The sequence below is a fragment of the Drosophila erecta genome, unplaced genomic scaffold, assembly GCF_003286155.1.
Source record: "Drosophila erecta strain 14021-0224.00,06,07 unplaced genomic scaffold, DereRS2 tig00000021-arrow-pilon, whole genome shotgun sequence".
Lineage (NCBI taxonomy): Eukaryota > Metazoa > Arthropoda > Insecta > Diptera > Drosophilidae > Drosophila > Drosophila erecta.
The window spans coordinates 11,679,128-11,691,345 of NW_020825198.1; the positions used below are offsets into that span (position 1 = coordinate 11,679,128).

At 41.0% G+C, this 12,218-nt stretch overlaps 1 protein-coding gene across 2 annotated transcripts; it reads left to right on the forward strand.

Moving 5' to 3' along the window:
• The first annotated feature begins 1,587 nt into the window (after window positions 1-1,587).
• LOC6544580 (probable methylenetetrahydrofolate reductase) lies at window positions 1,588-3,593 on the forward strand. 2 transcript variants are annotated; one of them, XM_026977543.1, is made up of 4 exons: window positions 1,588-1,854; window positions 1,971-2,854; window positions 2,938-3,038; window positions 3,106-3,593. In XM_026977543.1, exons 2-4 carry the CDS (start codon window positions 2,347-2,349, stop codon window positions 3,544-3,546), a joined length of 1,050 nt encoding a protein of 349 aa, XP_026833344.1. In that variant the 5' UTR covers window positions 1,588-1,854; window positions 1,971-2,346; the 3' UTR covers window positions 3,547-3,593. The 2 variants fall into 2 exon arrangements, with proteins under 2 accessions (XP_026833344.1, XP_001972379.1); XM_001972343.3 differs by having other exon boundaries at window positions 1,588-2,854.
• The last annotated feature ends 8,625 nt before the right edge of the window (window positions 3,594-12,218 follow it).

The following is a 12,218-nucleotide window of genomic DNA, read 5'->3' on the forward strand; positions in this document are numbered from 1 at the left end:
TTGCAAATGCCGTGGAAAATTCCATGCGTCCTTAAATAAATACGCATGTATGTAACACGCAACCTTCAGATGCGGAAATAGCACAAACCTACGCAGCATTTTGATAAAATTCATTTCATGCTTATAATAAAAATGCACTCTATTGATCTTGATTTTGTCGAAGGCCGACACTAAAGTGCAACATATTTCAATAAAATCAAACAAAATCGTTTGATTATAGTTGTCTGAAATGTGTGGACTTTCTCATATATAGAATATATGTTCCAGTGAATGTACTTTGATAATTAATACTTTACTTATGAAACCAAGGCTAAGCGGATTATAAGAACGAACGAAATGTTTTAAATTCGGAGTGGTGGACTCAGTGAGACAGCGACCCACCTGAGAGTGTCCTTCGCATTTCAGACTGATTACGAAACCAAGACGGAGGCGCCGCCTCCACACGAGTACTTTCTGCTACCATAATCATCTTAATAATTTCACAACTCATGTCTTTATTACATTTCCAGCCATCTTCCTGCCATCCGGCACCGCCACCGCCACCGCAATATAATTTCCCAGCTCTCAGAAGAATTTTTTAATTTCAACAGAGCAAAGTATCTTATGACGAGCAACCAGAGGCTCCGGCACAAAAATACAAAAAAAAAGGAAACAAAATGGGAAAAGGGGAAAGAGAAATTGTATCTTCATGCGTGTGCCCCGCGACGCATTTTCATTCCCTAAGTAGACGCATTTTATCAAATATTTTTCAACTCGCGTCTTCGCGCCGCGAGTAATTTAACCCCTCAGTGCTTTTGGTGTCGTGGAAAATATGACTGGAATAAAGCAGGAATTTCCCAGCAGGTGACCCACCATCCATCGGCGGTGAAAGGGCAGCTTAGCTAATTTCCAAAAGGACTCTCAATCAGGCGTAAGGATGAAAATCAGTGCACGGGGCGGCACAATGTAATATGCCCTAATCCTTCCGAGGCAACAAATCAAGTCCCGTGTAATCCACTGGGGGTATGCCTTGATTGAAGTCCTTTCTTAGAGCCCTATGTACCTACAAAGGATCTAAGCCCTCTTGGTTTCGGCTCATTCGGTTCTCAATGAGGCAGCGGGAACTTTGATTGAGAACGCATAATGCCAATTTTTCCCTCAGATGTACGAAAGGAGAAAGGAAAAGCCCCATGAGAAGAGTTTTCCAACTTTATTAAACAATGCCGACGTTGTGTTAAAAATATTATACAAACTATTTCATTTTTTATTGCCAGCCACATTTGTCTTTTATGTATTTCAGCGCTTTTGTCAATATATCAGCCATCCATTCCCAAAAATTCTTGTCGTTGCGCTGGCTAAATTTAAGATATGTGACTGTTTTGCTTCCCGATATAAAATTATTTCCAGCATATTTTCTCTGTCACATTTATGTGTTTCCTCTTAGTATTATAGACCCAAACGAACCGATGTTCCCCCAAAACGATTTCAGTTTTCAGATTTATATATAGAACGGCCTTCCAGCAAAACTGAGAACAGGTTCCGTGCTGCACCCGCACACATGTTTACAGGCCAAACTAATTTTAGGTTCCATCCCATGCGACGGAAACATTTGAAGGTCTCCATCCTTCATCTTCAACCAGTGCAGCTGCATGAAATCTTTAATTGGATGGCGTTGGCCCCGAATTAGAGGCCATTCTCATTCTCACAGGGGCAGTTGGATGGAAAAGGGTTGGATGCGATCCAGTCCCGATTCCCACGCACCCAAAAGTCCACAGTCGGTGTATGAGCACTATAAAATTATTGAAATGGCTCTGCATTCAATTGTTCACAATCCTCCTTTGTTAACATTTTCGAGTAGAGAAGTGTAGTTTAAAGGTCCGCATTTGGTGCTCAAATCTATTCACTAATTTTGGCTAGATTTCAACTCAAATTATGTGGCAAGTATAATGAAAAGTATATGTTCTCAGCAAACAGATTCTGTTCAATTTCAGAAAAATCGAATACTTCCTTTGACGACAACGCATCAGTCTTAGTTAAGCATTTTCAGTTGAATACACAAACACTCATTCGAGCATTTGGCTTTACCCAGTTTTGGAATATTTACTAAATTGCTGTATCTGTAAAAGCATGCAATATCGAGTGAATCATTGTCACATTGGAACTTGACCATACTGACCTTTGTCAAATCAATAACTAACTTAAGAAAAGGGTATTCCCAGATTCGCTCACCGCATCCAGCAGTTTCGTATCTGCTAGAAACCTTATATACGTTGAGATAGATTGCTGATCGGTGATAACCCGTCTGGCGAATGACAACAGCCGGCAGTTTTAGTTGATCCGCCGGTGAGCGAGCGAGTGTCCAAATCGATGCATGCGATACAAGTGCCCGCCGGAGGTGCGCTGCCTGCTGCTGCCTCCTACATTCCCTGCGTGACCTTTGCCCCCGGCCAGAATGAGTGCGCAGTGGCGGAGCAGCGGATAGGAACGCTTGTGGCGGAGCGGACAGCCCAGCGGCGCTTCTTCTACGGCATCGAGGTGATGGCCAGCGGAGCGGGTGGCCGCCCAACCTGCCTGGACTTCAATCACTTCCTGCCGCTCCTGCCCACCTTCGTGAGCGTCGTCTGGCTGAGCCAGCGCTACTGGGACGTGGAGCCAGTGGGCCAGGTGGAGAGCCTCCGGCTGGCCCAACACCTGGCCACCCGCATTCCCGTGCTGCCCCACGTGTCCGCCTATCGAATGAGAAGGCAGCGGCTGGATCAGCTTCTGGCCCTCAACTTCAGCAGTCTGTTGGCAGTGCGAGGGGATCACGTGCACGAGGAGCAGGATTTCCTGGTTGGCCACCCCATGGTCGAGCATTTGAGACGCCGGCGAGGTGGTAAGCTAATTACCATCTATTTGCAACGAAAACATGTTACTTTGCCACACAATAGTCCCTAAATATACTCTTTAACTCCTCAGATAAAATATCTGTCTGTGTGCCTGGATACCCAGAGGGTTACACTAGTTTGGGCGACGTACCCCAAAACTCAACCAAGAACATGGCGTTTCTGAAGGCAAAGGTGTGTTCCTATTTGTAATAATGTGCAAAACTTATATTACAGCTATTGTATCTTCATATTCTAATAGGTTGATGCGGGAGCGGACTGCATCATCACACAATTATGCTACCGTCCCGAGGTCATAGTGCAGTTTGTGAAGGACTGTCGAGCAGCTGGCATCTCGGTGCCCATTGTTGTGGGTCTGATGTCGCACGAATCCTTTCGCTCCTACTCGATGATCGAGCAAATAGCCGGTGTCCATCTGCCAGATGATTTGCGGGAGGAACTCGATCAGCTGCACAGTGCCCATATGAGGGATATGAAGTCTGACCAGGATCTGATAAGAAGGTTCTTTGTTAGCCTCACCGTGCGAACCGTTCGTCATGTCTTGGAGGCCGATGTGGGGGTCTGGGCCTTCCACTTTTTCACACTCAACCGCTTCAAGTCCGTCCAGGCCGTGCTTCAGGAACTGCGAGATCTGGATGTGATCAAGGACTCTGAAAGGGATAAGAAGGGCTACGAAGAGTAAAACTAATATAAATAAATTTGCAAAATATTGCGGGCTCTAATACCTTAGCACATCGTTCAGAGTTCTCGGTTTCTACATATAAATCAGCAGAGGGTGGCATTCTACTCCTTTTACCAGCTTCCAGCTCCAAAAGTGCGTGCCACCCCTTTTGCTTGACCAAGGACAAGCTGCAGTGGCAAAATAGCCAATGATGTGACTGACATACCTAATGACCAGTGTTCGGGGTCTGCAGCTGGCCAAAAACGGCGTGTGATGAATGGATTGGGAAACCCTTTACTACCGTCCTCCCCTTCACCTTTCATATGCGAAATTTTGCAGCTCCGGTGCGTCATCAACGTCAGTCAATTTGACAGGCGCTTCAAATCGCAGACCAAGAAATGCGTAGATATTTCTTGATGGTGCTCATCCTGTATAATAGAACTGTTGCGTCATCGCACCTTCCATCGGGACTTGCCATTTGGCATCTGGGGGTTGACGCCCCTCCTCCCAGCACAAAGACGCACTGAAAGGTCCTTTTTGACAAAAGCAACATTTGACGTTTGTAACTTGCGGTTGATCGGCCATGGATAAGGATAAATGCTAGCGGCCACACCTAGAAAAAATTCCAATGGAAAAATGAAACAGATCAGGTTCACAACTAATTAAAATTTGAAAACAAGAGAAATACAGTAAAATACATAAATAATAAGTTCTTAGTCTTCTTCAAACTAAATAAATTAATAAATTTGCATTCTACAATCAATAAGATTTGAAGAGATTGACAATATTTGGCACGCTCGTCTTTGAACAGCAATCAAATATTTTAACAGTGATTCGACTTCGAGCCACCTGGTTTTCTCAGTGCACTTCCAAGGGGTTGACTTTCACCGGGGGCCCCAGATGACACACAGATGGAATCGGGGCTAAAAGGTTGTGCCACCGCTTCCAATCCGCCGCCTGCTTGCTATTTTCGCTTATTTTCGCAGCTGTCGACTGGGCCTGAAAAATGATTTGCGAATGCGAATTTCCCTCCTTTCCTTCCTTTTCTTCCGGCTTTTGGATTGAGTTTCTCGACGCCGGGGGGCTGGGGTGGAGTGCCACTCCGCTTTGCAATTATTTATCGGCAATTAAGCCAAACAAATGACGCCGTTAGAATGGACAATGCGCACATTGCGCATACGCCATGTCTGTCAGTCAACATAACTCTTGGGATTTTCGCTTCGTTTTGCCGGCTTTCTGTGCGATTTGAACTTTAAATTTGGCGAGTGCTTTAAAGAAAGTCTTACGATTGAGCAGCAGTATGTACATTGAATGCTGGCTTGTAGTACTTTAAATGCCATATTTCATTTGGATGCTAGCACATATTTTGTGGCACTTGCTTAAAATATACAAATATATTTGCTAAATTATTATTTTATTTTTCTTATTTTTTTAATGACCAGTGCTGGTCATTTTGCTTGCCACTGCGCCACTGTTTGCGGCAAGCAAAAGTGTATCTGGGGAATACGCTCGGATCGATCGGAGAAATGCAATTTGTGGGGCTCATTTGTTTGCCTTTTCTTGGCCCCCTTTTGTTTGGCTGTTTCTTGATTTGCCATGCGTCGTTTAATTTTATTTCAAAACAAATAAGCGTAAAATGGGGGAAATCTGCGATAAATGAAACCAAACAGCAAGCCTACAAATCGGTTTGTGCTTGCAGCCAAAGCAAAGCAAGAGATCAGCAATCAGAGTGAAAAAGATTGCCATTTTTAGAAGTAAGGGGTTTCGACTAAGAGATATCCTAATATTTCTCTTCTTTACCTACTTTATTTCTTGATTACAGAAAAATTTAATTTTATCTAATTGCTTTATTTCCTAATTTAAAGAATTTTTGTTTATATATATTTGTGGTAACCTCCTTTACTGCTTAATTATAAAAATTGTTGTCTAAATATATTTTTCAATTTGTGAAATAGCCGATTATCTCATATACTACAATTTCCCTAATGTGGTCGGTTAAATATACTTTGTCCAAAGTAGAGAAGACAAGTTAAAAAAAATTTAAAACAAAACAAAAAACCGGACGTTCACGTTTTCTGCCGCAGTCGCAGCAGGCAGAGGTAGCGGCAGAGGAAGAAACAGCTATCAGCTGGCCGATCTCAGTTCATTTTCAAATTTTCACAGCTGATATTGTTCTCTCGCTCCCATCTGTTACATATTTTGTACCACCTTAAGAGCGCTCTAACTGCTCTAAGAGAATCTCGAATAAAATAAGAACAGCAAACAATTTAAAGCTTTGTACAATATTCAAATTATTATTTAATATTTATTATTATTTTTGAAATAATGATCTTAAATATTTTCTTGATCAATAATTTAATACTTTATTAAAAAAGAGGTAGCACATAGTTCTTGAGCTCTGAGAACTAAGAGTTCAGGTTTCTCTTGAGTGATCGCGGCTTAAGAGTGTCGGTAAACCAAGTGTAAGAGAGCCACACTTTTCACTCAATTGCTCTTAAATTGTGGCGTGAAGATCACTCAAGAGAAATGCAAAGAGAGTGGAGTGGAATAAAACGTAAAAGACTGGCGCATATAATAACACGTACTTTAGATTATGTCTACATGAGATATTTCCATTCTACACTTTCAAAGAATTTCAGCCCTAATATTAACACATATTGGTGAACAACATTATTTAAACAAAATAATTACAGTTAGTTTCTGTTAAAAGTAGTTAAGACTTCTACATACATATATCATAACCCTCTTCAATCATTTCACATAATTAAAAAAATTAAACAAGATTATTTGCCAGACTAAAGAACTTAATGGGTTTTGAGAAATGATCATTGCTTATTGATCACTTATAAATATGTATTTGTATTTCGTCTTGAACGTTTTGCTGCACCGGCAACATTGCTAATTTGCGACCTGCCCCACCGCAATTTGCATACTCCGTGTGCGTGCTCATGTGCGCACTAAATTCACATTCGTAGATACAGATACAGATACATTTGCAGATACACGAACGGAACGCATGCAGAGGCGAAAAGCTCAGGCAAAATTTATGGCAAATTGTAAAAATTTTTAATTAAATTGCAGCAAGACCAACATAAGGAAAATGCCAGATACACGAACTCAGAGTAATGAGGCTCTGGGAAATCGGGTTTATCTGCAAATTCAACGTTGCTATGCGGAAAATTTATGTGTACTTAATTTGGAGGCTTATTACCTCGATATTTTATCATTTTTCCATTTAGTGTTATTATAAGAATATGTATGCCCCATAAATAATAACTAGCCTATTTTGTATGAGACTGCTGACTTCTACCTATAATGTTTTAATGTGTTAATGTAAAATAAAAGTTAACTGTTGGAATGTCAGCAGAAAATAAGAAAACACATGTAAAACCCTAAATAGATAGATACACAATATTTATATCAATGTACATATGTACCTACATATGTATGTACCGGCACTTGACCGGCACAAAAGTGTGGAGATTCTGGGGGCAATATTTACCTTCTGGGGAACGAGACACGCACACATGTTCCGTTTGGCGGTATAATTTATGGCCAGACTCAAGAGCGATCAAAAATAAAATGATTATTTTCAGAAGGAAGCAACAGAAATAATAAAATCGAAGCGCTACGCAAATTATAAACAAACGTCAACGAAGAGTCAGCTACGAAAACATCAACAAGCTACGTAAGCAGCCCCATGAGATCCCATAATATCAATTAGGATATACCGTGGAATAACAAGGTGAAGGCCGTTGCTTTCAAATTCTTAAGGCATATTTTAATTACCTGCTGATTATATAAATGACAGTGTAAAAAAATGAAATATTTCGGTTTTACCTTCACAATGCCAAGAAGGCAAAAGAGGTCTTGAACTTAATGACTAAATTTTCTCTTTATTTTTCAAGATTTTTCCCCCGTTTCAAAAACAAAATGCCATTCGCCTCAGCCCAATATGCCCCATTACATGGATTTTAGGGCAACCAGAACACGATTGCAGTGTGCCTTTTGATCTTTTTTCTCTGCTGCGTGGCTCTGCTGCATTTCACGGATAGTCAGATAGTCGGATAGTCGGATGCCCAGATACTTGGGTGTACATACTCGCATAAGATATGAAAGGGGGCAGAGTTGTGTGTGGCCTGTCAGCGGCGGAATTGGTAGATGAGATGCGGCAAGTGAAAGACGTCCGCAGAATTGGCAAACACAAACCGCAGGCGGCAGGCCAAATCGGAAGCTGCACTGAAATCCAAATGAGTGAAGAGGAAATCTCGACCCAACTGGCGAATCGTAAATTGAATTTGGCATTCGGATCGTCCATTAGCTTTTCACACAGCCTCTGACGCAATTCGCACCCGTTGCCACCAGTGCCATATAGCTTTCGCTTTGGCTTAAATCTCGAGATGGTTGTGCAGCAAGTACAGCTGCTTTTGCCAAAATAGTTGGTTTTAATCTGTGCATAGACAACGAATAGAAAAGGTAGCATTATTAGAAAGCGTGGATATTCCGCATTGTTCTACTTGAAATGCTTAGCTAATCTCACCTTTTTCCGATGCTATCATTGTACCGGGCTTATATGGGCATGTCCTTGATGATCGACTTAAAAGCCGCTTGGATTCTGAGAAATTGTTAACATTTTTTCTCCATTTGAAGCGAAAACTGCAAGTCAGAAAATACAGCTTACTGCTCAATATCGGCACTGGGAATCGCCCATTATAAAATTGTAATTTCATTTCATTTTGCCGCCTTGCGCGCTTACGTAAGCCCCATTATATTTCCCCTAACAACAACACAATGTGAAAAGGTGCACCCTAGAGATGTAACTAGAATTATAAGTCCATAGTGAGCTAATAAAGTTAAGTTAGTTTTGGAAATGTGTCTGTTCAACACTTTTCCCTGTACATAAATGCTTTAAAGTTCTATAAACAATATTTTGGCAGCGAGAAGTAAGTTAACATACTTTTTAAATTTCTTTTTTGCAGAGCATGAAGTAAATTCAATCAGCATATGCGAAAATCATCAGTTTTAATCAACTGAGTTCCGGGAAATACAGGATTTTTAGGACCCAAACCCTTACAGCCGTACATTTTTTTACCGGCTTTCGAAAGCTGACATAGGTTTTAAATTAAAACCATGCACATCTCTAGGACCAGCAAAGGGGGCTTTTTCGACGGGCGGAGGGGCAAAACGACATTTGTGCCGCCTTTTTGCCTGCAATTACACGGCCAACAGCTAACTGCAAAAGTGCTAGAGAAAAATACAAAAAAGGCAGCAACAAATGCTAAAATAAAATCGCGCCAGACAAACTGACGGCACCGTGTGATTTTATACCCGCTGCGGTTGAACTGCCATGCATGGGCGTAGAAAGGGGGTGCGAAATAGTTATGCTGCCGTCAAAGATAAATTAACAAAAAACACGGCTTTGCTGTAATAATAAATTCTATTTTATTTTTAAAAGTCACAAAAGTGAAGACCCGTTCATTGTGGGCACGCCCATGTGGGCATTAAAAGGCGGTCTGTAATAAAGAAAATTGTACAGCATGTCAATAACGAACATATGCCCTATGAGAAATATTGGCAACATGGAATACCAAATGATGTTGAACTTTAGTTGGAGAGCTACTGACTTTATTGACACTTATCTGTATTGGTGCGTCGTATTTATAGAGAGCTTTAAATGCGATATGGGAAAAGTTACATTTCGTTTATGCCGTCAGTTTTCGTGTAAACGAGCGATAAGCATGATACATACATGTAATGTAAAAAACAAAACACATGGAGAAATTATACAATTATTTTGGCTGAGTAAATGCTCTACATGAGCAGCCCAGGAACAGCAAACTTAGGGTATTTCATCGTCGGCTTGCGAGACGCAATACGAAATCGGTCGAGAGAGCGATCAGATAGAGATCCGTGCAATTGCAGGCCAGATCGTGGCACTTTTCACAACATCGCATGATTGATGATTAGTCATCGACCGGTTTCTCGATTGTCGGTCGCCCAGCAACAGCGACAGCACGCGAGTTGAAGGTTCGGCGGATGGGTGATTATCTGCGCCACCGCTCAGACTTTCTGGCCAGGCCAGAAAGTACTGTTACTCACCAGTCACCAGTCACCAGTCACCAGTCACCGGTCAACGTGGCCCACAGCGATTTCAAATCGAAGTTCGGCTGGCCACAGTCTAGAGTCGAACTTTTGCCACAATTATCATTGGAGGCAAAAAAATCCAAAAAAAAAGTCTGTAAATGCCAGCAAATTTTCGGTCTGAAGATAGGTGATCGGATGATGATGATGACCACCAGTGGATATACCACACATGTATTTTATTTTAGAAACCCTGTAAAGACTTGTTTTTTCTATCTTGTAAGATAAATCAAACAATTAAATATTAGAATAAAACGACTTGTATGCTAAATGAAACACTTACATATTAGAATCAAACTACTAGTAAGCTAAATGAAACAATTACCTATTACAATCATGCTTAGAATTCAAGCAGCTTTTGAAGATAATGTATTTAAATGCATATTCGCCTTCGTATATGGGTGAGTGTACTGGCGGCGCCCACGTCATGGTGATTGGGAATGACGCCTGGTGTCTTTATCGATCCCTCCGGACATGTGTCGCTATAAGGAGGGATTCCTTTGACGTCGCCGCCGACCTATGAACCGCACGTGTCGAGGTCCGATTTTCCGTTCTACGTCACGGGTTTTTAATATTCCTACGCCTTTTCAATGGCGACATCGGAGCAACGTGTCCCATTGCAATATGATGCCTACGTGACTTCTGCTGCTACGTGTGGCGATCAATTGACCAATTTCAGAAATTGTACTTGGTTCTAATTATACGGCTACTGTACGGCTACTTTTGAATGGAAAGGTAACTGCAACTTGACTGAAGTGTGGAAATAATTCGGACCTTCACTACGTTGCATCAAAGCAAATCAGTCCCTAACAGTTCATTAGGGACAGTTCATGCTAACTAAAATCTAACTAAACTCTGACATAGCATTGAGCTAATTTAGAGAAAGTTTGCTGAAATATATCCACATTCTAGAACTACAAAAACACGCAATGCAGCCAACATAAACCAAAGGGGACATCAAGTATCGGCGACTAAAACAAGACACGATACAAGTAATTAAACAATTGCAGTCCAATTGATACACACGCTCATTAATTAAATTAAATTGTGAAGGAGCAACAAACAATGCACGCGAATGCGATGACTGATGTGAGGAGTGCGCACTGCAAGAAAAACTTGTTAGCACGCACATACGGTTTATGCAAATATTATTATTCTCAAATGGTCATGCTCCGTTCCAAAGAGCTTGCAAAATTATAAATTCTATCGGGCTTAAATCTTTTTACAGACCATTGTTTCCCGCAGTGTATGTCTGCGCACCACGAGGAGCTCAATCAATCAGGCCAATTAGTTTTAATGGCCCATTGCCCAGCGGAGTCGGCAAGGCGTCTCAGCAATTAAAGCCAGTTATCCGCCAATGCAATTGCTGCTCCTTCAGCAACTGAATTCCTAGTACGAAAATCTATTAGGCTTTACATTTTGTTGAAAAGCGTGAGGTACCTAATTTAATACCTTTTTTCTGGCTCGACTAGTGGTTATAATACACACAATATTAGTCACCATCTTGGCCATCATTTTAGCGGTTTTCAGCTGTCGTTGACCTTGGTTAGTATGCATCAGCGATCATCTTCAAACGTGCTACTCCCGAAAATTGATCAAACAATCCAACAGCTGTTCGTGTGTGCTAATCGAAATTTAACGGCTTGTCAACAATCCGACTTCTGTTCAGCCTCAAATATGGTGCAGGTTTTTAACCTTTTTAATAAATTCGCAGTCTAAATAACCTTTTCAGAGACTGCTAGCCAGAATTAAATTATCAAGCTGATCTCTGCTCACTATAGCTCGTTAAAAGTTCGTGGCTATTAGAAATGTATTTGTATTTGAATGCTGTTGAAGTAATATCTATATTTAATGAAAAGTAGGTAATATACCTTGATTAATAATTCCGTGCCATTTCTACGATGAAGGCAAACCTATTTAAACATGCTAATAAGTAAGTATAATCCTAAGAACTACAGTAATAAAACTCTTAATGAAGCAATATCTTAGTTATTTGCCAATAAAGGCATACAACCAGCAGAATAGAAATGTTTACAACAGGCATCCTTTAGAAAACACAAACGATGAATGACAGAAATGGGCTGTTACCCATCTGCCTTTGCAGCAAACAATGGAAAACTGTGCCTTTCTTCAATGAGTTTCGGCTGTCGGAGATCACTTTCGAAATATTGGCGCAAGTGGTGTCCTGAATATTCGAAATCGGAGCCCAGGTCCTGGCCAAACCGGAACCTCCCGCTGAAAGGATTGAGTGAAACAAAGGATCAGTTTTCCCGAATCAGCTGGCAGCTGTAATTTCCGCACGTGACTATCATATAGTTGAATGTGAGCAACTTGGAATCCATATGAGTTTCGCTTCCTAACAGCTGCTTTTTCGATGATGAACGCGTTTGAAAACCATAAAAATATATTCAGAACAATTTCCGGTTCGGTTTTGTATTGAAAAATAAATGATTTCGACTTTTATATTGCGACTAACTGCTTCCGAACTGTTTATCAACTGCTTGTGACCGGAAACATGTTTTATTACTTCCAAATTGAATTTTATGGTTTCT

Bases quoted from the DNA above. Each gene is read 5' to 3' on its own strand.
- LOC6544580 (XM_001972343.3), top strand. From the start codon at position 2,347: ATGCATGCGATACAAGTGCCCGCCGGAGGTGCGCTGCCTGCTGCTGCC. The intron at 2,855-2,937 runs GTAAGCTAATTA...TTAACTCCTCAG, and splicing joins TTTGAGACGCCGGCGAGGTG to ATAAAATATCTGTCTGTGTG. The intron at 3,039-3,105 runs GTGTGTTCCTAT...ATATTCTAATAG, and splicing joins TGGCGTTTCTGAAGGCAAAG to GTTGATGCGGGAGCGGACTG.